This window comes from Pimephales promelas, chromosome 20, assembly GCF_988280905.1.
Source record: "Pimephales promelas chromosome 20, fPimPro1.hap1.1, whole genome shotgun sequence".
In the NCBI taxonomy this organism is placed as follows: Eukaryota; Metazoa; Chordata; class Actinopteri; order Cypriniformes; family Leuciscidae; genus Pimephales; species Pimephales promelas.
Window position 1 is genome coordinate 18,157,451 of NC_142788.1, and position 25,714 is coordinate 18,183,164.

Here is a 25,714-nt window from a genome sequence, read left to right on the forward strand (position 1 = left end):
AAAGCGGTGGAGGAATTCAGATTTGAGCCAAAAGGACGATTTACTGGTTTAATACTGTAAGATGAAGATCTCCCCTGTGTTCTTCTTTGTGTCCATTCCAAAAGCTGCTCGTCTGATTGGAAGCTGGGGACCTGGCAGGCGTTGTAGTCCCAACATGAAAAAGACTTTGTATGCATGCTCAAGTCCATCTATTCACTACTGTTCCCTTGTAATGACAACAGATCAATGCAACTCAACCTCATGAACACAAAATACAAATATGTCTACATGCAAAAACTTCTTATACATTTGTTACAAATTTAAAAAAAAAAATACAATGACACATCACTCAATCTTCATATCACACATTACATGTCATAACAGAGTAGCTCAATTTTCATTTATTTGAATGAACTGATCTTGTTAGCCTATAAATAATCTGTTTTGTAAAACTCATGCAAATATGTAATGTTTATGCATTCTCAAAATATTGCTGTCAATGTTTTACAATTTTTGGAAAAAATTAAATCCAGGAAAGCAACCAAATGATACATGTATAGAATTAATATATATAAAAAAAATCAAAAACAGTGGAAAATGTACTTGCATGCATTTGGAAAGGAAAATATGACAAATTCTTCTGTCTCATTTAAACAATAGTAAACATGCGATGGTTTAAGTTTATACCCTCAGGATCAACACATTGTCCCTTTTTGCGTGTGATGCGGTAATGCCTGTGCAATTTAGCATAGCAGCGAAGCCCTGTGAAGATGTAAGGAAAATTTTAATAGGTGATTTCCAATTTGTCAGTTTGTGTAATAATCAGTTTGAAAACACTTGCTCACCTTCCTCACACATGCAGCTGTCATAGCACTTGTTGTTGAAGCCACGGTTGTGAAGCTCACATACATGTTTTCTGAGATTACAGCACGACCCTGCCATTTCATAAAAAAAGAGGTAAAAATGATGTGATCATTTATTTAAATAACTTAAATAACTTTCAACTTAATTCAAACTTTAATTGGGAACAGTATGATTTTGTGATGTTTTTGAAAGAAGCCTCTTATTTTCACCAAGGCTGCATTTATTTGATCAAAATTACAATAAAACAGTAATATTGTGAAATATTATTGCAATTTAACACAGCTGTTTTGCATTTGTAATTAGTGCTGTCAAATGGATAAATCACAATTAACGGCATCTAACATAAAAGATTTTGTTAACATAATATATGTATGTATATATATACTGTATATATGTATATATATATATATATAAAATTACAATTAATTTATATATTACATAATATATATATATATATATATATATATATATATATATGTAATGTATCATATATATATAGGCTAATAATATTTGTACACACATATATTATGTAAATAAAATTGTTTATGTTAAGATGCAATTAATCCCGATTAATTGACAGCACCTAATTTGAATAATTATATTTTAAGGTGTAACTTATTCCAGTGATGACAAAGCTGAATTTTCAGCATCATTCCTCCAGTGTTCAGTCTCATGATCCTTCAGAAATCATTCTAATATGAGAATTTGCTGCTCAAGAAACATTTTTTTTATTATCAATGTTGAAAACAGTTGTTTTGCTTAATATTTTTGTGAAAAACGTGCTAATCTTTGCTTTTTTTAAGGATTCTTTGATGAATAGAAAGTTCAAAAGAATAGCAATTATTTTTACATAGAAAGCTTTTGTAACAATGTAAATTATATTATTACATTATACATTAATTACTCAAATTTCTCTAGCTCACTGGAGAATAGATCTAGTAGAAAGGGCTTGTTGTAATAATGCAAAAGGTGGAAAAAGTCACCTGGTAGACAATCCAGGTGATGTTTACAGCTCTCTTCTGATGTAAGAGTAACAAGTTCAGTGCTGGGCCTTTTTGTGGCCTGTTTCTCAGATCCTAGATAGAAATAGAGTGATGGTCAAGTGTTATTAGTAAAATTTGTAATTTACCAACACATTATACAACAGGCACCTGCAGTTAAAACATCTTTACTGAATTTGCTACATTTAATTTTCGCATATTAGGACATTTGGTGTTGTCCATGCCCATGCTGCTGAGATATGGGAACACTTAGAGGAATTTGCCTTTTCTTGTAATTCCAACTTCAAGGCATTGACGCTTGCTTACATATCTACAGACTCAGCTCCCTCCTACGAGTCTACGTCCCTACCAGAAGCCTAAGTGTCTACTAAATAACTAAATGTAAATGCAAATCGCAAAGCATGCACAAATTATCTCAGTTCACCATTTCAAAGCAAGGCAACATCTAACTTTAAAACTCACAAAAGCAGAAACAATGTCGCTGTATTTGTAAGTGAAATATTGCATACCTTGCTTCTTAGAAAATTGCTTTTTGTCTGAAGGCCTCATATATTCATAATCAGTCCAGTCGAAGAATGTTATGTTGAAAGTGGGCATCACATCCCCACTGAAACTTCTGACCTGAGGTACAAAAATATTCATGTCACTATATGAGGTATTGAAATTTCACTTTTTCATATGAAAGTAAATCACTTTGGCCAGTTGTTAATCCTTTGAAGTTCAATAGAACAAACTGCGGTGGTCTGTTGTAAAGACAATAAGAAATTGTTTCATGTGTGGATTAAATGTGAGAAGATGAGATATTTTTAATCAGTGTTATTGAAAAGACTGAACAGCTAGATGATGTTACCTGTGGTTTACTGGAGGGGGTTGGCTTTGTGGACGGCTTCCCACCAACTGCTGCAGTTATGGGTAATATGAAGGAGCCAGCAGTGGCTGCGGGGAACACTGACTCTGTGGGACTCCCAAAGGAGTTTAGATTGAGCCTTTGATCAAAAGAAAGCCTCCGTTTCTCCCCTGATGCCAAAGACTCTATGTGAAGAAAATAGCAAGCAGATAATTACAAAATGGCAGGACAGTTATAAGGGAGTTTTACTTTGGAAAGTTTGCGGGTTTCTTTTTACCCTCATCACTAACAGCCCTAATGATGTGCCCTCCAAACACTTTGCGGCCAGTGGGATGTCTCATCGCCTTCTCCGGAGTCCCGGCGCCAGGAGAGATATGCATTTGCTCTGGAAATAAGGAGTCAAACCCATTGAAGGGCCTCTTTCTTGCACTCAATACTCGACGTCTTTTATCTCCTGGCTCTATCTCTAAGCGGACGGGACTGAGGCCCTCCAGGTCTGGTCCTTCATTTTGGGTGTGGAACACAGTAATATGAGGCATCTCTCTGAGCAGACCTGCTGTCATCCTCTCCTTGCGACGTCTGTGCTTCCTGTGATGACGGTGTTGATGTATGGATGCCTCTGGCATGGGCGGGATAATGACATTGTCGCTGAAGATTTCCATGGCTGAATTGTGGCCCATTTCGGTGCTCAGGGTCATGGTCCCCAAGTCAAGGAGGAGAATTGAGCCAAAATACCAACATGAAGCCACCATTCTAAGAGTAGAAAAGATTAAACAAATAATACAGAAATGTAATACAGTGATAAATAACAAATAACTAGGACTGTCAAACGATTAATCGTGATTAATCGCATCCAAAATAAAAGTATGTGCATAATATATGTGGGTGCACTGTGTATAATTATTTTGTATAGATAAATGAAAAAACATTATTTATGTACAAAATATTTACATTTATATATAATATAAATGATATATAAATCTATATACAGAATACATGAAAATGTCTTAAATATATACAAGCATGTGTGTGTATTTTTATGTATACAATAATTATACACAGTACACCGACATATTTTGTAAACACAAACTTTTACTTATGATCAATTGCGATTAATCGTTTGACAACACTTCAAATAACACAACACAAGTCACATTTTCTCATATATATATATATATATATATATATATATATATATATATATATATACACAAGTACGTATTAAATTGATCATAAGTAACAGTGAAGTCATTAATGTTACATTATATTATATTCATAACAGAATCCTGCAAAAGAATATCACGATGGCCTCAACAATATTAAGCAGCACAACTGTTTTCAACAATGATAATAATTAGAAAAAAATATTGAGCTTATCATAATATGATGCCAGTCTCCACAAATCCATTCTTTCACCAAGTGCAACAATATCTTTGTTGATCCTGGAACAACACTCCTAGTCAACCAATCAGATTTGAGGTACAAGTTTACAGTTTATGTCAAGTTTACGCTTACAACCAGGTCTACATCAATGTTATTTACCTGTCATTTCACTCTGAATTTAGGAATAATTTATGGGAAGGGTTAGGATTAGGGGTAGGACATTTAATATTCAACAATATTATTGATCTGTGTTGCATTATTTTCATGTTATCACTATGAAGCTGCTTTGATACAAACTGTATAGTAAAAAGCGCTATATAAACAAAGGTGACTTGACTTGATAGGGATAGGGTTAGGATTACAATTTCGGACAGGAATTTTGTTCCAGGACCAACAAAGTACGTTGACTCAGGAACACATCTAACATGGCAGAATCAGGACATGCAATCTATTCTACTGAAGCAATGTGTCACAGTACAAAAATGAATGGAGTTAGTGGCTTTGAGAAAGCTGGGCAGAAAAATCCCTCAATTCACACTTCAGAACTTCAAGAAATCACCTGGTCTCAACACAAGCTCGTAAGACTCAAATGCCTGCAGTAAAATAAAACTAATGTTTTGAAATAAACCAAAGCAAATCAGCCTGACAGACCATTTGATGTTATGTTGCTCTTCTTTCTGTGAACATTTAAAATGCTTTGGGAGTCCCACCAGGCTCTACATTTGGTCTTTGATCTTGAACAACTGGACAGCATTGAATATATTTGTTGGCTCTGCATGAGGAATGGTGTCTGGCGACTTTAGAAATGTTATATTCCCTATCTGACATATTACAATATATAATTCAGACAGACATGTAAGCGCATTCGCTCTAACTGTAATTTTTGTGTAAGCATCTTAGAGATGAAGAGAACTGATCCAAGCCCAGGGATTTTTACCCTCAGAAAATGGATTACACACACTGAGAAGATGAGTGTGACTAATTAAACAAGCGAATTTAGCTTTGACAGACTAGAGTTGTGACAAATCCAACATTTCCCAAATGTGGCAGCATTTACATATATGAACTACAAAACTCGGAGATTTAACCGAGAGCTTATGATTTGGATGCCATAGATAAAGCCTGAGGATGTTGAAAGATTTACTGGAATATTATTCACTTTAGTTGAACTTTTTCTGATGTTGGTGTAAAACCCTCATCCTCAAATTACAGCACGCAATCAAGTTTTAAGTAGGCTAAGGGATTGATGTAGGCTATTTTTAATAAAATATTACAAATGACAGGATGCACTAAATGAAGTATATTTAAAACATTAGTTTGCATAACCAACATAGCATAAAAAGAAAATGCAATCGTTTGAAAGATGTTGCAATAACATATTTCTCTTTGAAGCACAGCATAATGATAATTTGCCAGAAGATTACACAAATAATAAGTGTCTCTCTGTTTCCTATGCTCTTTATTATTCAAATTCTGCATAATGTGTTGATATTATCTTCATTAATTTCAAGATCTCATGCTGCGCACGCCAAGGCTGCTCAGGAGCCTAAAAATATCAAAGCTTCACCCCTTTTTCTCATTAGTCTGTGTAAACAGTGACATGATTAATTCAATGCGGGCAATCGGTGCTTGTTCTTCCTTGTACAGAGACTTTTCTTACCTTCCCTTACCAAAATAAAGTATACTTCAAGTTTATTTAACTAAGTATACTTAAGTAAAGTACAAGTATTTCTCCCAAGTATACTGGACATACCAAGTATACTAAGATCATAGTACTAGTAGTATACTTGTAAGTATACTAATTTAATACTTCTTGGGACTAAATTGGCCCACTTTTTAGTATATAAAAGTATACTTTTAAGTATACTTAAAGTGTAAGAGTGGTAAACTTTGAGTTCACAACTAGTTTACTTCAAAGTTTTATTTTGTACTGCAGTTATACTACAAGTGAACTTATAGATATACTTCTAGTTTACTAGTTATATACTTCTAGCCTGGATTTTTAGTTTATGAAAGTACACTTTTAAGTATACTACTCAGTAAACTACTAGTTCAATAGTTTTTATACTATAAGTGTACTTGTAAGTTTTCTTTCAGTGAACTTAACATCATACTTATAGTTTACTATTTATATATTATTTTTTACGCTGTGTTATATGAAAAAAAAAAACCCAGCATGGTTCATATACAGCAACCATATATCTTTCTTACTTAAATTGGCCAGAATTACCTTATGTGTTTCATGTAAGACCAATACATGTCCTATAGAAAATCAGACCGATTATGGCCCCTTTCATACTAAATAGCACACATACAACTTATAGGGGAATTTTGTGTCGTATACGAATACTGTAAAAGTCTTATATGAGTTGTACATGACAAAAGTATCGAATGGTGTATGGTACTTGTAGAAAACACACAATATTCATATACAAATCATTTAAAGTTCTTATATCGAATCAAATGAGTTTTACATGACAAACATATGCAATGGTATATGGTTTTATTACAAAACAACTTAAATTCATATACAAATCATTTAAAGTTCTTATATTGAATCATATGCTAGTCAAATTAAAGTAATATACGATTTATACACATTTTGTGTAATTTTTTTATACTTGTTATAAAAAAGTGTCATACAGATTTCATGTTTAGATGACCAACATGACTTATACAAAGTTTGCAAATTTGGAAATTGTACAGTACAGAATTCTGTTCATTGTAAAGTTTAAAAAAGGCAAAATTCAAACAGTGGTTTTAACAAACTATTTATTTTATTAACAAACAAGCCCCTTTACATCATAGGTTAACCTTTAAAATAAACAATGAATGCAAAATATAGGTATTTCTGTCAAATGGTCTGTGATACTTCAAATCCTGAACAGTGAATGTAAGTCCAGTGTCAGTGAAGTTGATTCAGTACCTTCGACCTGCAACAGTACAGCAGTGCTCGAGTCAACAACATTCAGCAGAAGAACAGTTCTAGGATACGAGCGGATCAGTCGCAGGGTACGAGTGGATCAGTTGTGTCCAGTTGCTAACAGTAGAGTTTCATAGAGCAGGAACGGCTGTGCAGATCCAACTTTCTCGAAAAATCCTGGAGTGCTGGTTCTCTAGATAACACAACACAAAACCAGATCGATCACAATTAATACAATTTGTGTCACACAAGAAACTATTTTGGTTAGATTAAGAATAGAATTTACTGATTTCCAAGTAAATTAAAGACTTCATTCATCCAAAAATGTTAATTCTGTCATTAATTATTATTATATGTTGTTCCAAACCAGAGTTTTGTTCATCTTCGGAACACTTAACGAAGTTAAGCCTATACAACTACTATTTCCAAAGCCACGGAAAGGAAATCAAAAGTCAAAACCATGTCCTTTGGTAAACTTGAGGAACACCCATCAAAGTACAAATGTGGGGAGGCGTTGCGACAGTTGTGTTGCAAAAGTGGATCTCTACCGTCAATCAATGCAAAGACATGTTACGCACAGAAAAAAATCCTGTTGAAAATTTTTAACTTTGCCGTCAATTTGCCGCAACGCTAAAAAAAATGAGCCTGCCTGCGACGCACGAATGGATTCAAAGTGTTCAAGCGTATACATGTGAACACAGCATAATGATGTACCTTTATACCAGTGATCTCAAACTCAATTCCTGGAGGGCCACAACTCTGCACAGTTTAGCTCCAACTCACACGTGTAAGGAAGTTTCTAGCAATCCTGAAGGCCTTGATTAGCTCAATGGATCATTTGTGTGCTTAGGTTTGGAGCAAAACCGTGTAGTCCTGTGGCTCTCCAGGAATTGAGTTTGAGATCACTGCTTTATACCTTTCTGGGGCTTGAAAGCGGTAGTTGCATAGACTGTCAATGGAGGGCAGGAAGCTCTCAGATCTCATTAAAAATATCTTAATTTGTGTTGTGAAGATGAAAGAAATTCTTACATGTTTGGAACAACATGAGGGTGAGTAATTAATGACAGACATAAATTTAGACACCCACCTTAAGAAATCTCCCTAATAGTCAGCCGCCGGAAGAATCTGTGTTCCCTTCTTGTGGCTGTGATGTTGGACAGGTGATAGGCAGACATTTCCCAGTCAGTGGAGTCTAAAATTAAACAGCAAGAAAACATATACCTGTCAAGTCATGAAAACAATTGGTTTGAAAACTAATTTTAAGTCAAAAATAAAAATTACTTTTGTAAAGTTATTTGACTGGACAAAATCAAAATGAGTGTTATGAAACACAGAAAATCATAGTTATACGAAATAGCAACAAAGCTATGATTATTGTTTTTGTTTGTGCCCATGATTCTCTCATGTTATCTGTTAAATCTTACCATCACCAAGTTCTAGTCTGTACAGTCTTTAAACACCAAGCCTGGTTAGCATTAGCCACTCGGTGCATCATAGAAATGCTCCTAGAAAAGACAAATAGCTAAATCAATAACTTACATTTAAACATAAAAGCATAACCACCAAACATCAAAAGTTATTCTGATAAGTACATTTTGCATAAATATTTAATCTGAAAGAATTAATTACCCATTCTAAGAAAATTGGTCGTCCAAAAAAGGAAATTTCACGTGCATTGTTGGTCTGCAGTCTGTGAGTTGTAAAAGATAGTTTGAGGAGGATAAATACTTTTACTATTTGCACGTCACAAATATTGTCATAAACAATATAAAACACGTAATGTAAGGAGTTAAAACACTTACTATTTGTTTTTACTGTTAAAAGCACATCACATATATTGTTAAAAAAACAATATAATGCCATGAAATACATATTGTAGATTAGATTAAAAACACTTACTTTCTGTGTTTTTCCTGTTAACGTTACAAGCAAACCTCCCTCGTCGTCAGCTCAGTTTACTTAGGTAAAGTTGGTTTTATATTCGCATATTCGCACATTCGCGGACTTCCGCGTTCAATAACTCGTGAACTAAACGTTGTTGCTAGACACAACACATATCACAGATAACTACAGATAAAACACCACAAGCTACAACTTACATTTCATCAAAACGATCTTTCCTTCGGACAGGACAAAATACATTGATCTCTATGCGCAGGCTGTTAAAAAGGGACCATCTACAAAGTGCAAACCCGAAGGAAAAGTTGTTTTGTGGAGATAAAAAATGTTATTTGTGTAGTAACAATATTCAACTCACTAGATATTGAACGCGGAACTCCGAAAATATGCAAAGCGAATATAAAACACAAAACAAAACAAAAAAATCTACCCAAGTTGCAGACTTGATCATGTTGGACCTTCAGGACCACATAGTTCATGGACAGCACCATGAACATAGTCAAGTAAAAAAAAAAAAAAAAAACAGGGTGAAAATAGTTTCATGTTTCATATTTGCCGAGTATTCACCTAGATCACGACTGCTTTAGTGCACTTTTGCGTAGGCTATTGTACATAGGCTACAGTACACAAAAAGTGTTAAAACTTAGAGTAATTCACCAAACACATTTTTTTATGTTCCAAATGTTGTAGTATGTACCTACTGACCAGACTGAGGTGGAATTTTGACAGTAGGCTACCTCCCTTACTGTAGGCCTATGTACTGAAGGGTTGGGGTCAGAATCCTGTCTCTTCAATTTAATTATATATCCTTTTATAAATATTTATCCTTTGGAATGATTAATTTATTATTTAAAAAAAAACAAACAACAACAATCAAGTATTTATTGTAATCATTTCTTTATTCATTTTCTTTTAGGTGCATTCCAGTGTGTGCCCTTGGGTTGTATTCACATGCAAGGCGCCTTTTGATTATAATTGTCTTGGGATTCAGAGAGCAGCGAGAGAGAGACATACATACATTCAGTTTTTTACAGCCAATTGGTCAAACACACAATCTTGAACTGTCATTATTTGTAGAAGAGCCCTTAGGACTTTTGCATATAAAAGTATACATCCCTTTGTCCTCTTTTTCTGGACCTTTTCATCATCACTGTATCTTCTGTATCTCGTCCGCAACATATAGACGGTAATGATGGCATTCTTCTCCTTTCTTTTACAAAGCTCTTTCTAATTAATGTTTAATTCCTCTCTACTCTGTCACCATCATCTGCTCAATAAATGCTTACAACATTCAGTGTGCTATGTTTTTCTTTATAAACCATTTTCATAATACAAATATTTAGAAAACAAGTTACAGTGTTTTCATTAATAAACCAGCATCATAATAAAAATCATTATAAAACAAGTTGAGGTGTTTTTCTTAATAAACTATTTTCTGGTTACAATGATTATTAATACAAGTGTTTTACAGTAAACGCTTTCTTAATAAATTGTTTAACAACTAATTAGGATACTTTTCATTACTTTTCATTGCACTTTTTATTGGTGACAATTGTGGCTTGTAAGCCATAAACACTTCATATACCAAAAGCCATGATTATAATATAATAATTGCATATTTCATAACAATATCACATATCTTGTCTTAGTTGACTTGTATAACTTTGAAGGTCAATTTATACATAATTTCACCTTTTTTCCATCAAGAGAACATCTCATGTGTATTTCTTTAGGGAGTGGAGTAAAGGGGCATAATATTATCGTTCCTGCTTTCCTGGAGTGAAATGTTTAATCATCCTGTTAAGATGGACTGCTCTTCTGAGCTCAGGCCTTCTTCAGCCTCGAAGATAAATGTTTTTTGTCAGTGTTGTGTGTGCGTTTGATATTCTTTTGAGGTTCTAAACTTTGTGATAATACAACATTCTCCTACCCTGGAAGAAGGTCATCACCACAGACTTAAATCTCAGAAATGGACGACAAACAATCTGATTATTGGCTATATAGCCACTTTTCTATCAAAAATGTATAATTGTTTAGACTTTATGTTGTCCTATCAGAAGTAAACGATTATGCAATGGATGTTCCTACACTGGCTCTACTAATGTAACTAGTAATTATTCTTCATTAAAATTTTACTTATTTGATTGAATTTCATTACTCCTGGTCTTCTTTCAGCATGTCTGGTCCTAGGCCTTACAACTGTACACCCCCCACACCCCCCGCCCCCAAAACAGTACAATAATCGAATCATTTTTTCCATTTAAAGATTTTAGTGCTTTCCCAGTGATCACGCTGACGTACTTCAGGTGAAATTTTGACACTAACTCCTTTACTGTACGTACAATAAACTAATGAGTTCAAGAAACAAATACAGTAATTCCGCTGAACAATTTTTCCCCGTTCCAAGGGCTGTAGTGCTTTCCCAGTGACCACACTGACGTACTTCCGGTGAAATTTTGACAATAATTCATTTACTGTACGTACAATAAACTAATAAGTTAAAGAAAAAAATACTGTAATTCCCCTAACGTATTTTTTCCCGTTTCAAAGGCTGTAGTCCTTTACTACTGATCAGACTGACTTACTACAGGTGAAATTTGGACAATAACCCCTTTACTGTACGTACAATAAACTAATAAGTTCAAGAAAAAAATACAGTAATTCCGCTGAACTATTTTTTCCCGTTCCAAGGGCTGTAGTGCTTTCCCAGTGACCACGCTGACGTACTTCAGGTGAAATTTTGACAATAATTCATTTACTGTACGTACAATAAACTAATAAGTTAAAGAAAAAATTACTGTAATTCCCCTAACGTATTTTTTCCCGTTTCAAAGGCTGTAGTCCTTTACTACTGATCAGACTGACTTACTACAGGTGAAATTTGGACAATAACCCCTTTACTGTACGTACAATAAACTAATAAGTTCAAGAATAAAATACAGTAATTCTGCTGAACTATTTTTTCCCGTTCCAAGGGCTGTAGTGCTTTCCCAATGACCACGCTGACGTACTTCAGGTGAAATTTTGACAATAACTCCTTTACTGTACGTACAATAAACTAATGAGTTAAAGAAAAAATTACAGTAATTCCCCTGAACATTTTTTTCCCGTTCCAAGGGCTGTAGTGCTTACCCAGTGACCACGCTGACGTACTTCAGGTGAAATTTTGACAATAATTCATTTACTGTACGTACAATCAACTAATAAGTTAAAGAAAAAATTACTGTAATTCCCCTAACGTATTTTTTCCCATTTCAAAGGCTGTAGTCCTTTTCTATTGATCAGACTGACTTACTACAGGTGAAATTTTGACAATAACTCATTTACTGTACGTACAATAAACTAATGAGTTAAAGAAAAAATTACAGTAATTCCCCTGAACATTTTTTTCCCGTTCCAAGGGCTGTAGTGCTTACCCAGTGACCACGCTGACGTACTTCAGGTGAAATTTTGACAATAATTCATTTACTGTACGTACAATCAACTAATAAGTTAAAGAAAAAATTACTGTAATTCCCCTAACGTATTTTTTCCCGTTTCAAAGGCTGTAGTCCTTTTCTACTGATCAGACTGACGTACTACAGGTGAAATTTTGACAATAACTCCTTTACTGTACGTACAATAAACTAATGAGTTAAAAAAAAAATTACAGTAATTCCCCTGAACATTTTTTTCCCGTTCCAAGGGCTGTAGTGCTTACCCAGTGACCACGCTGACGTACTTCAGGTGAAATTTTGACAATAATTCATTTACTGTACGTACAATCAACTAATAAGTTAAAGAAAAAATGACTGTAATTCCCCTAACGTATTTTTTCCCATTTCAAAGGCTGTAGTCCTTTTCTATTGATCAGACTGACTTACTACAGGTGAAATTTTGACAATAACTCCTTTACTGTACGTACAATAAACTAATGAGTTAAAGAAAAAATTACTGTAATTCCCCTAATGTATTTTTTCCCGTTTCAAAGGCTGTAGTCCTTTTCTACTGATCAGACTGACTTACTACAGGAGAAATTTGGACAATAACCCCTTTACTGTACGTACAATAAACTAATGAGTTCAAGAAAAAAATACTGTATTTCACCGTAAGTATTTTTTCATGTTTCAAAGGCTGTAGTCCTTTCCTACTGACCACACTGACCTACTACAGGTGAAATTTTGACAATAACTCCTTTACTGTACGTACAATAAACTAATGAGTTAAAGAAAAAATTACAGTAATTCCCCTGAACATTTTTTTTCCCGTTCCAAGGGCTGTAGTGCTTACCCAGTGACCACACTGACGTACTTCAGGTGAAATTTTGACAATAATTCATTTACTGTACGTACAATCAACTAATAAGTTAAAGAAAAAATTACTGTAATTCCCCTAACGTATTTTTTCCCGTTTCAAAGGCTGTAGTCCTTTTCTATTGATCAGACTGACTTACTACAGGTGAAATTTTGACAATAACCCCTTTACTGTACGTACAATCAACTAATAAGTTAAAGAAAAAATTACTGTAATTCCCCTAACGTATTTTTTCCCGTTTCAAAGGCTGTAGTCCTTTTCTATTGATCAGACTGACTTACTACAGGTGAAATTTGGACAATAACTCCTTTACTGTACGTACAATAAACTAATAAGTTAAAGAAAAAATTACTGTAATTCCCCTAACGTATTTTTTCCCGTTTCAAAGGCTGTAGTCCTTTTCTACTGATCAGACTGACGTACTACAGGTGAAATTTTGACAATAACTCCTTTACTGTACGTACAATAAACTAATGAGTTAAAGAAAAAATTACAGTAATTCCCCTGAACATTTTTTTTCCCGTTCCAAGGGCTGTAGTGCTTACCCAGTGACCACACTGACGTACTTCAGGTGAAATTTTGACAATAATTCATTTACTGTACGTACAATCAACTAATAAGTTAAAGAAAAAATTACTGTAATTCCCCTAACGTATTTTTTCCCGTTTCAAAGGCTGTAGTCCTTTTCTATTGATCAGACTGACTTACTACAGGTGAAATTTTGACAATAACTCCTTTACTGTACGTACAATAAACTAATAAGTTAAAGAAAAAATTACTGTAATTCCCCTAACGTATTTTTTCCCGTTTCAAAGGCTGTAGTCCTTTTCTACTGATCAGACTGACGTACTTCAGGTGAAATTTTGACAATAACTCCTTTACTGTACGTACAATAAACTAATAAGTTAAAGACAAAATTACTGTAATTCCCCTAATGTATTTTTTCCCGTTTCAAAGGCTGTAGTCCTTTTCTACTGATCAGACTGACTTACTACAGGTGAAATTTTGACAATAACTCCTTTACTGTACGTACAATAAACTAATAAGTTAAAGAAAAAATTACTGTAATTCCCCTAATGTATTTTTTCCCGTTTCAAAGGCTGTAGTCCTTTTCTACTGATCAGACTGACTTACTACAGGAGAAATTTGGACAATAACCCCTTTACTGTACGTACAATAAACTAATGAGTTCAAGAAAAAAATACTGTATTTCACCGTAAGTATTTTTTCATGTTTCAAAGGCTGTAGTCCTTTCCTACTGACCACACTGACCTACTACAGGTGAAATTTTGACAATAACTCCCTTACTGTACGTACAATTATCAAATGTTTATTAAAAAATTACTGTATTTTCCCTAAAGCATTCTTTTCAAGGTTGGAAAATATTCCTAGTGATCATACTAACTTACTAAAGGTTAAATATTGCCAATACCTGCCTTACTGTAAATACAGTACATACACATTTTTATAAAAAAATTACTGTAATTCACCACAAGTGTTTCTTCATGTTCCAAAGGTAGTGTTTCTTCATGTTCCCAAGGTTATACTATGTTTCTAGTGATCGCTGTACTCAATGAATTTTGATAAATGTATTAGGTAAAAGTAGGTATTAGAACTGCTGTTTCTGGTACAACACATTTCGTTCGTTGATTAAAAACAGTAAATATTTTAGCTTAATCGTATTTTTAACGTTATAAATAAGCAACAATCTTATTGTAATGATTTCAATCTGGAATCCAGTGCTGCTTCAGTGTATATCTAATGACAAATTTAATCAATGTATTGATCAATATTTTCCTTCTAAATATCAAATGAGTTGAATGACTTCTCTAGGCTTATAAGATTGTACATTGTAATAAAAATTACCTGTGTCATTATCGAAAATGTTATTTCATGTATTCTCTAATGTCTGTATTGAATATCTGAGAGGTGCACTGTGAAACCCAACACGTTAAGCTAACTCATTTCAGTTGAGACAATTCAATTAAGTTTGTGAAAATAATAGTTATGAGTACTCTGAACTTATTTTAATCAAGTCCTCTAAAACAAGGATCTTCATTAATACACAATTAAACTTCTGCATTCAAATATCTTGATATTTGATTTTATATTGAGTAAAAACAGTGAAATTACACACTTTAAATGAACTTTGAAGTGCTTGTAGTAACTACTAGCTCACAATATCACAAACAGTCAAATCCTTTAAGTTAAGCTAACTCGTTACATTTGAGGACACTGATTACCTTAGTTGATTTTTAAAAAACAAAAAGAAGATATACATTGCAATCAATAAGTTTAGAAATTATGAGTGACTTATTAAGTGATGATTGAGCATTAGTGATGAACACCTGCTGTTAACAACACTCAAAAAATGATGTGCTTTGCTTAACTTTTTCATGTAAACAGGTTCCATATGGTTTCACATAACTTTGTTTTGTTAAACAAACATAATTTGTTCATGTAACTTCAACATCATGGAAGTCATTTTAAGCCATCCAATCAAACTCTGAGCTGAGTGTTAAATGAACACTGAAGTAGTGTTAAAGTTATTGAGACAATTAAGTGAATAACTGAGTGATGATTGAGCATTATTGAAGACACCTGATGATAACAAGCAGAATCACTGAAGGAGAAAATCACAAATTGTAAGCCACCGTTATGGAGATCAGTGTTTGCTTTAGTTGGGCTCTTGACACTTATACTTTTACTTTAAACTTTGTTTGGCTGTTGTTATTGATTTATAACAAATGAACAAAGAAAACTGTGATCCCCTTCACCTGCTTTCAGATGGAGCGGCATTCACTACAAAGAGCCGTAGATCACTGACAAGCTGAGCCATATCGCGTTAATATCGAAGACGTATCGCCAGCAATATTTAATGCGATATGGCTCAGCTGGCCAGTGAACTACGGCTCTTCGTCATGACAAAATCTCCCGTATTAAATTAACACACCTGGGAGTGTATATGAGTCCACACTCAAGAGTGTTAAAGTTAATGAGATAATTAAGTGATTAAATGAGTGATGATTGAGCATTATTGAAGACACCTAAAGCAGAATCACAAGAAAAAAATCTAAAATTTTAAGCCACCGTTATGGAGATGAGTGTTTGCTTTAGTTGGGCTCTTGACCCTTATAATATAAATGTAATATTTTAATGTGATGTTGCATCTAAGTTATATCTGTCAGCTGAACAAAAATAAACAATAATAAAATGATGTTGGTCATATAATGACATTCATCATTTGATATTTATGTCTATAATTTATTCTGTTGGTTAGTGTATAACTGAGATTCTGCATAATGTCCAGAATGTTAAATATAATTGACGGATTTCTCAAAAGTAAAAAAAAAAACAAACAAAAAAAAAACTTTCCCTTAGGCACATACAGACCTCAAGATTCAGTCAATGCTTCTCAACAACGGTGACGAGTAGAATATTCAAGTAGGAAAAGTAAATTACATAGACAATTCAGGTCGTAATTTATTGAAACCGCAATGCATGATGGGAGCCATGAGTTGTGATTGGTGGCAACAAGGATTAATTTTGTCACCACGATTGAGATACACAGGCTGATTATTGATATCTGTGTTTCAAACTAGAGATGACAGTGATTTGATCAGAATATATATTAAAAAAATTTAAGTTATAAGAATAATACAGATATGCAAAACAACCACAAAACTGTTGCTCACAAATTGAAGCAAATTTGGTGATTCAAAAATCACCCGAATAGAATTTATTTTTTAGATCGAGCATGATTATGTCATAATATACTCAACACTATCAGACCACAGAAGTCTTATTTGACTGCAATAAATAAATAGCAGCAAACAATTAAAATTTAAAGTGAAAGTAAAAGTGTCAAGAGCCCAACTAAAGCAGACACTGATCTCCATAACGGTGACTTACAATTTGTGATTTTGTCCTTCAGCGATTCTGCTTGTGATCATCAGGTGTCTTCAATAATGCTCAATCATCACTAAATTAATCACTTAATTATCTCAACACTCTTGAGGGTTAATTTAACACTCATATCGTCCATTTGAAAGCAGGTGAAGGTGATATACTACTAATCAAGGAACCACGCGCATAACAATATCGTGCGATATATCGCCCAGCCCTACTTTAGGTGTCTTAAGCTCATTATTTATTCATGCAGCAATGCATGATGGGAGCCATGAATGAATTTTGATTGGTGGCACCCAGAATGCACCCAGAAATTTTTTTTGTTTATTGATTTGATCATTTGAATTTCATTGAAAAGGCTAAAATTGTATGTTTTACAACAGCAGTGCTGGTGTGATCCATAAAGTAAATTTAACAGTGGTTCATGCAGTTTGACTACAAACCGGAAGTTTGGTGGTTCAAGCCCCAGTTCCACCTTTTCTATGTGATCATCTGGCTGTTATAACTCATGTACAGCCAAACATAATCTAAAGTTAATAATATAGGGGTCAAGAGACCAACTAAAGCAGACACTGATCTCCATAACGGTGACTTAAAATTCCGGTTTTCTCCTTCAGTGAAAAATTCCGGTTTTCTCCTCCTTTCGTTCGTTGATTAAAAACAGTAAAGATTTTAGATTAATCGTATTTTTAACGTTATAAATAAGCAACAATCTTATTGTAATGATTTCAATCTGGAATCCAGTGCTGCTTCAGTGTATATCTAATGACAAATTTAATCAATGTATTAATCAATACTGAATTAAAGAAATACAGTAATTTTTTAATAAACATTTGATAATTGTACGTACAGTAAGGGAGTTATTGTCAAAATTTCACCTGTAGTAGGTCAGTGTGGTCAGTAGGAAAGGACTAAAGCCTTTGAAACATGAAAAAATACTTACGGTGAAATACAGTAATTTTTTCTTGAACTCATTAGTTTATTGTACGTACAGTAAAGGGGTTATTGTCCAAATTTCTCCTGTAGTAAGTCAGTCTGATCAGTAGAAAAGGACTACAGCCTTTGAAACGGGAAAAAATACATTAGGGGAATTACAGTAATTTTTTCTTTAACTTATTAGTTTATTGTATGTACAGTAAATTAATTATTGTCAAAATTTCACCTGAAGTACGTCAGCGTGGTCACTGGGAAAGCACTACAGCCCTTGGAATGGGGAAAAATTGTTCAGCGGAATTACTGTATTTTTTTCTTGAACTCATTAGTTTATTGTACGTACAGTAAATTAATTATTGTCAAAATTTCACCTGAAGTACGTCAGCGTGGTCACTGGGAAAGCACTACAGCCCTTGGAACGGGGAAAAATTGTTCTGCAGAATTACTGTATTTTTTTCTTGAACTCATTAGTTTATTGTACGTACAGTAAAGGAGTTATTGTCAAAATTTCACCTGAAGTAAGTCAGTCTGATCGGTAGAAAAGGACTACAGCCTTTGAAACGGGAAAAAATACGTTAGGGGAATTACAGTAATTTTTTCTTTAACTTATTAGTTGATTGTACGTACAGTAAATGAATTATTGTCAAAATTTCACCTGAAGTATGTCAGCGTGGTCACTGGGAAAGCACTACAGCCCTTGGAACGGGAAAAAATTGTTCAGGGGAATTACTGTAATTTTTTCTTGAACTCATTAGTTTATTGTACGTACAGTAAAGGAGTTATTGTCAAAATTTCACCTGAATTAGGTCAGTGTGGTCACTGGGAAAGCACTACAGCCCTTGGAACGGGAAAAAATCGTTCAGTGGAATTACTGTAATTTTTTCTTGAACTCATTAGTTTATTGTACGTACAGTAAAGGAGTTATTGTCAAAATTTCACCTGAATTAGGTCAGCGTGGTCACTGGGAAAGCACTACAGCCCTTGGAACGGGAAAAAATTGTTCAGCGGAATTACTGTAATTTTTTCTTGAACTCATTAGTTTATTGTACGTACAGTAAAGGAGTTATTGTCAAAATTTCACCTGAATTAGGTCAGTGTGGTCACTGGGAAAGCACTACAGCCCTTGGAACGGGAAAAAATTGTTCAGCGGAATTACTGTAATTTTTTCTTGAACTCATTAGTTTATTGTACGTACAGTAAAGGAGTTATTGTCAAAATTTCACCTGAATTAGGTCAGCGTGGTCACTGGGAAAGCACTACAGCCCTTGGAACGGGAAAAAATTGTTCAGCGGAATTACTGTAATTTTTTCTTGAACTCATTAGTTTATTGTACGTACAGTAAAGGAGTTATTGTCAAAAATTTCACCTGAATTAGGTCAGCGTGATCACTGGGAAAGCACTACAGCCCTTGGAACGGGAAAAAATTGTTCAGGGGAATTACTGTAATTTTTTCTTGAACTCATTAGTTTATTGTACGTACAGTAAAGGAGTTATTGTCAAAATTTCACCTGAATTAGGTCAGCGTGGTCACTGGAAAAGCACTACAGCCCTTGGAACAGGAAAAAAATTGTTCAGGGGAATTACTGTAATTTTTTCTTGAACTCATTAGTTTATTGTACGTACAGTAAAGGAGTTATTGTCAAAATTTCACCTGAAGTACATCAGCGTGGTCACTGGGAAAGCACTACAGCCCTTGGAACAGGAAAAAATTGTTCAGGGGAATTACTGTAATTTTTTCTTGAACTCATTAGTTTATTGTACGTACAGTAAAGGAGTTATTGTCAAAATTTCACCTGAAGTACGTCAGCGTGGTCACTGGGAAAGCACTACAGTCCTTGGAACAGGAAAAAATAGTTCAGCGGAATTACTGTTTTTTTTCTTGAACTTATTAGTTTATTGTACGTACAGTAAAGCGGTTATTGTCCAAATTTCACCTGTAGTAAGTCAGTCTGATCAGTAGAAAAGGACTACAGCCTTTGAAATGGGAAAAAATACGTTAGGGGAATTACAGTAATTTTTTCTTTAACTTATTAGTTTATTGTACGTACAGTAAATGAATTATTGTCCAAATTTCACCTGAAGTACGTCAGCGTGGTCACTGGGAAAGCACTACAGCCCTTGGAACGGGAAAAAATAGTTCAGCGGAATTACTGTTTTTTTTTCTTGAACTTATTAGTTTATTGTACGTACAGTAAAGGGGTTATTGTCCAAATGTCACCTGTAGTAAGTCAGTCTGATCAGTAGAAAAGGACTACAGCCTTTGAAATGGGAAAAAATACGTTAGGGGAATTACAGTAATTTTTTCTTTAACTTATTAGTTTATTGTACGTACAGTAAATGAATTATTGTCCAAATTTCACCTGAAGTACGTCAGCGTGGTCACTGGGAAAGCACTACAGCCCTTGGAACAGGAAAAAATAGTTCAGCGGAATTACTGTTTTTTTTTTCTTGAACTTATTAGTTTATTGTACATACAGTAAAGGGTTTATTGTCCAAATTTCACCTGTAGTAGGTCAGTGTGGTCAGTAGGAAAGGACTACAGCCTTTAAAACGGGAAAAAGTACTTTAGGGGAATTACAGTAATTTTTTCTTGAACTTATTAGTTTATTGTACATACAGTAAAGGGTTTATTGTCCAAATTTCACCTGTAGTAGGTCAGTCTGATCAGTAGGAAAGGACTACAGCCTTTGGGAACGTGAAAAAATACTTTAGGGGAATTACAGTAATTTTTTCTTGAACTTATTATTTTTATTGTATGTACAGTAAAGGGGTTATTGTCCAAATTTCACCTGTAGTAGGTCAGTGTGGTCAGTAGGAAAGGACTACAGCCTTTAAAACGGGAAAAAATACTTCAGGGGGGATTACAGTAATTTGTTCTTGAACTTATTCGTGTATTGTACGTACAGTAAGGGAGTTATTGTCCAAATTTCACCTGTAGTGAGTCAGTGTGGTCACTAGGAAAGCACTACAGCCTTTGAAACACACAAAAAAGAATACTTTAGGGGAATTACAGTATTTTTTAAATAAACATTTGATAATTGTACGAACAGTAAGGGAGATATATTGTCAAACTGTACTTTTGTTTCAATGTTCTTTTAAAGCAAATCATTCTTCTTTAAATACATCCATGAAGTAGAGAAGTTACTGTTATCTGCCATTACAGTGATAGATATATTTAGATAATGTAATATTTTTTTGATGGAAGATGTGCTATTGAAGAACCCCATAGGAGTTATACTACTTTTTTAAATGTTCACCTGTTAGGGGCGCACAGTCAAAGACCCAGAACCAGATATGATGAATGAAGAGCAGGAGTCAGAATTATAATAAATTAAAGATTTACTTAAGATAGTTTTTAATTTCAACAACAGAAGTCAGCTTCAAGACTCTCACAGGAGTTTGTAGGCCATTACAAAGATCACAGAACCACTAAATGAGCAAGCACTGTTACTACATTCAGATATCAAATACAGACAAAAAAACATGAAACAAACATTTAAGTAATCATACTGGTAACTTCTATAAGTAAAATCTAATATGCCTATGTAAGTCATTCCAATCATGTGATATTTAGAAGGAAATCTTTGATTATAATCAGTCAAAATATACATGAAGCAGCAGTTTATTCCAAAATCCACACCCTTCACACCCAAAACAACATCATGTTTGCTTTCATGCTTTCCCTTTCTGAGTACTTGTCAATAATCTGATGGATTCAGTACCATGGACAGTGATATTTCTGCAGGACTGTAAACATCAATCAATGCAAACGAATTGTGTTATTGTGAGAGTTTAATGTTAACTGAAGATGCTAAACAACAGGAAAGAATAAAAAACTGTTGGGCTTTTCTTTTTATTCAGCGCCTGGAGAACACTGTCACACTGTAAAGTCTTTATTACACTTAAAAACAGAACAACAGAGGTGGATAAAACAGAAAGACATGGGCTGTAGTAGTATGTTCTTTAGGGTCCAGACAAGACGTTCCAACTTGCTTAGGAACAGTCGGCCCATCCTTTCAAAACCTATTGAAATAAATCATATGTTATTATTAAAACCAACACCAACACTGTTCTTGTTCATTTTGATTTCAAATAAATAGATAAACAAAAATTTAAACAGATGTAACATGAAGTGATTAACTATGTTCAGGGGATTACACATGATTTTCCACTTTCTACAGTCTGGATTGTTACCAGATTACAGTTCATGTAGCCGACATGTTCATTCTTTATTATTTCCTAAACACCTTTTTAAACACCATCATTATAATGCAGTTTTATTGTTGCTAAAAGACATTCTGTTGCATTAGAACACATAATGTGAGAGATATTTTCTGGTACATCTGTAGTTGGCTACAATGTAATTGTCTGTTTGCACACAATGAAAAACGATGTTAAATTTTTAGACGGTCCCTATCTTGGTTACCACACTACATTGAATATTCGCTAAATTATGCATGCATCAAAAATATACTTGCCCATTTTGTTCGATTGTAGAAAAGGTTGTAGTTCACTATCTTTGTTGTCAATATCATGTAGATGCTTCGAATCTGAAAAAAAATTGCTTCATTGACTATTTAATTGAAAAAGTTCTTTAACGCGAATGTGCGAATGTGTGAATATAAAACCAACTTTACCTAAGTGCTCAGTTTTGAGTCAAAGAAGATAGTCGCCTTGGCTTAGAGAAAATATTCGGCTCGTTTAAGCGCACAAAGCATTTAAATATCGCTGAAAATAAATATATTATAAAATACATATTGTAAATTAGATAAAACACTTACCTTCGCCGTTTCCCTGTTAAAAAACAAACGAATCCTGGTCAGCTCTGCATCGGAATCGGGCGTCGACGGAAGTGCCCCCCTGAGAGCGGTTTAGCCACGCACAGCAAACAATAAGACGTTATACAATGCATAAATAAATGCGATAAAACACTTAATCCATGCGCTTTCCCTCGTCGTCATCGAATGCCTTGCATCGCGAATCATTGAAAATGGCGTCTATGTAAAATGTCTCTGCATGTTTCGTCGCGCTCAACAAGTAAAAGTCCCGGATGTAATTCATCATCGAGTTTTATTTAAATCTTTTTTTTTTTTTTATTGAATATGTATCAAATAACAAGCAAGTACAGAGCACAAAAACACATAGAATTCCGACATGTTATATCAAGTATATTAAACTTCACACATGGAAAGAAATAAAAAAAATAAAAAAATAATAAAATAAAAAAAAATAATAAAAAAATAAAAATAATAATAAAAAAAATAAAAAAATAAAAAAATAATAAAATAAAAGACATACACAGAGGAAGTTTTATTTAAATCATGGGGTGCACCGATTTAACAAAGTTGCGTCAAACATGTTTCTAGAACAGTGAATAAAATGTTGAAAATTGGCGAGAATATATTTTTGTATATGTGATAAACTCTGGTGGTGATATGCATAAGAATACCTTAAGGAAAGTTTTATGTTTGTACAGGTTAAGAATAGTATTTTATTTTATTTTATTTTTTTATTCAGAAAACTTTAAAGGGAAATACAAAGACATTTGAAAACCCCAATTCTGATAATTTACTCTGATGAAGATATACATGTCTTTCTTTCTTCAGTCAAAAATAAATTAAGGTTTTTGAGGAAAAAATTCTAGGATTTTTCTACACAGACTTCAATGGTAACCAAAAATTAAAATTTTCTAAGAAGGTTCAAATGTCCATCTCAATGTAGCTTCAAAGTCTCGACATGATCCCAGTCAAGAAGTAAAGGTCTAATCTAGCGAAACGATCGATCATTAAAAATAATAATAATAATAATAATAATAATAATTAAAAAAATACTAAAAATAATAATAATAATATTATACTTTTGAAACTTCTTTGAACATTTGAATAGTTGGTTGCCATTGAAGTCCATTCTGTGTATAAAAAAAATTAAGTGATACATGGATATCTTGGATGACATCAGGGTGAGTTTGAAAGTCAACTTAATACTTTAAGATATATGCTGGACATGAATATTAAATTAGCATTATTTTCCTATGTTTTTACATAAAGAAAATCTATATGGCTTTTGTGTAGGACATGCAGTATATGACATGTATGATTAAAATATATATTAATATTATGCAATTTATATATGTTGATTTTTCAGCATATATGTCTCTTACAATATTCTGTTGGAACATATAAGAATCACAGGTGTTTTTATTTTAGCAAACCTTTTCCATATGGATAGGTTACTACTTGCATATTATACTTGAAATATACCTTTTACTGTACTTTATGTACACTTGATGTTAACTCACTCTACCAGTGGACTACAAATATAAATATTCACAAGACAAACAGGAGTCAAAATCAAAAAGTCATTTACTTTATAAATTTTCATAGTTTTCAAACAAATATTGTTTTGGATGCCCAGTTCAAACAAAGGACAACACAGTACGAACACATACATAACTACCCACAAACAGGTTGTACTTCTTTAGTTTCTGCATTTAAAGTATACTACTAAGTTTCCAATTAGCTTATAGTATTTATGCTTGAAATAAACCATTAACTGTACTTTAAGCATGCAGACTTGATGTTAACTTGCATGTTAACTTGCATGTGAAAATTATTTAATAAAAGAGTAAACACAAGTACAAGCCAAGTACACTTAAACTTTCAGTATTCAGAAAGAATACTTTTCTTAAGTATATCTTGATCAAATGATTAAGTACAAGTATACTTAGACTTTTCTGTATACTTGTCAGTATAAGCCAAGTATACTTAAGTATACTTTTGTTAAGTATATATCTGAAAAGTATATTGAAAGTAGACTGAAAGTACACTCTCTTATTTTTAGTTTAAAACAAGTATTCTAATAGTACACTTGAATAAACTTATTTTTCGTAAGACTATCGCAAAAGTATTACATTTAAAAGTAACTGTAATATGAATCATGCATATAATTACCTGGCAATAAATGCAGTAATACCGTTGACATCACAACACATGGAAAGCATGCGTTCAACCACGAATTCAATCTAATCTTTAAGTTTTAATTGTTAAAAAATGGCAGAACTGTTCAGCTATGCTTGACAAACAGCTCAATAACGACTAAAGAACATTAACAAACAATCAAGAGAAAAGAATGAAGAAAGTGGTCACCTGTTCTCCGGTGTGTGATACGTTATTTCTGCTAGCAGTCAGTCAGTCCACACTCCACAATGAGCGCGTGTGAGTTGTAGAGGAGAGGGCGCGCGCGTGATTGTGAGAAGCGCAGTCTCGAGCTCTCTCACTGAAGATTGCGCCTGAACAAAAGAAGCGCACTCATTTTATCTTGCTGACTGAACCAATGGTCTAGATGTGACCGATGTGACTGTTTTGACGAATGTTGTTATACCATTCGTGTTATTACTTTAACTTCACTACATTTGAAAAACAAATACTTTTTACTCCTCTACATTTCTGTCAATTAAGGTCCTCGTCGGTCTGGGAAAGATTTTGATTGCAGGTTGCAGGGGTTTTGCATTTTGGTTGGAAATGAAAGTCGGACAGACGTTGGATTTTGGATGGAAATTAAGGTTGGGTTGACGTCAGAACATAGCCTATATATTCATACAAAAAGGCAAAAAACTTTTTTTTTTACTTTAAGGGCACAATTTTAGGGAACAGACATTTTGGTGTCCAAAACCATTAAGTAGCC

At 33.6% G+C, this 25,714-nt stretch overlaps 1 protein-coding gene and 2 long non-coding RNA genes across 5 annotated transcripts; all 3 read right to left on the reverse strand.

The window, feature by feature from the left end:
- Window positions 1-34: 34 nt before the first annotated feature.
- On the reverse strand, window positions 35-25,322 carry draxinb (dorsal inhibitory axon guidance protein b). The gene is made up of 7 exons (XM_039652654.2): window positions 25,177-25,322; window positions 2,969-3,444; window positions 2,695-2,876; window positions 2,354-2,465; window positions 1,827-1,919; window positions 825-914; window positions 35-741 (listed from the first exon to the last, which is right to left on the reverse strand). Exons 2-7 carry the CDS (start codon window positions 3,441-3,443, stop codon window positions 629-631), a joined length of 1,065 nt encoding a protein of 354 aa, XP_039508588.2. The 5' UTR covers window position 3,444; window positions 25,177-25,322; the 3' UTR covers window positions 35-628.
- LOC148970627 (uncharacterized) lies at window positions 6,251-8,953 on the reverse strand. 3 transcript variants are annotated; one of them, XR_016148154.1, is made up of 5 exons: window positions 8,897-8,953; window positions 8,627-8,687; window positions 8,422-8,502; window positions 8,085-8,189; window positions 6,251-7,190 (listed from the first exon to the last, which is right to left on the reverse strand). It is a non-coding gene; the product is annotated as an uncharacterized LOC148970627 (long non-coding RNA). The 3 variants fall into 3 exon arrangements; XR_016148153.1 differs by having other exon boundaries at window positions 8,800-8,948; XR_016148152.1 differs by having other exon boundaries at window positions 8,627-8,948.
- On the reverse strand, window positions 21,353-22,671 carry LOC148970628 (uncharacterized). The gene is made up of 2 exons (XR_016148151.1): window positions 22,510-22,671; window positions 21,353-22,054 (listed from the first exon to the last, which is right to left on the reverse strand). It is a non-coding gene; the product is annotated as an uncharacterized LOC148970628 (long non-coding RNA).
- Window positions 25,323-25,714: the final 392 nt, after the last annotated feature.

What these genes read in the sequence shown, in the direction of transcription:
- draxinb (XM_039652654.2), bottom strand. Translation starts at nt 3,443, where the DNA reads ATGGTGGCTTCATGTTGGTATTTTGGCTCAATTCTCCTCCTTGACTTG. An exon ending in TAGGGCTGTTAGTGATGAGG is followed by an intron (nt 2,877 to 2,968) that starts GTAAAAAGAAAC and finishes TTCTTCACATAG; the next exon opens with AGTCTTTGGCATCAGGGGAG. An exon ending in TCACCTGGATTGTCTACCAG is followed by an intron (nt 915 to 1,826) that starts GTGACTTTTTCC and finishes ATGAAATGGCAG; the next exon opens with GGTCGTGCTGTAATCTCAGA.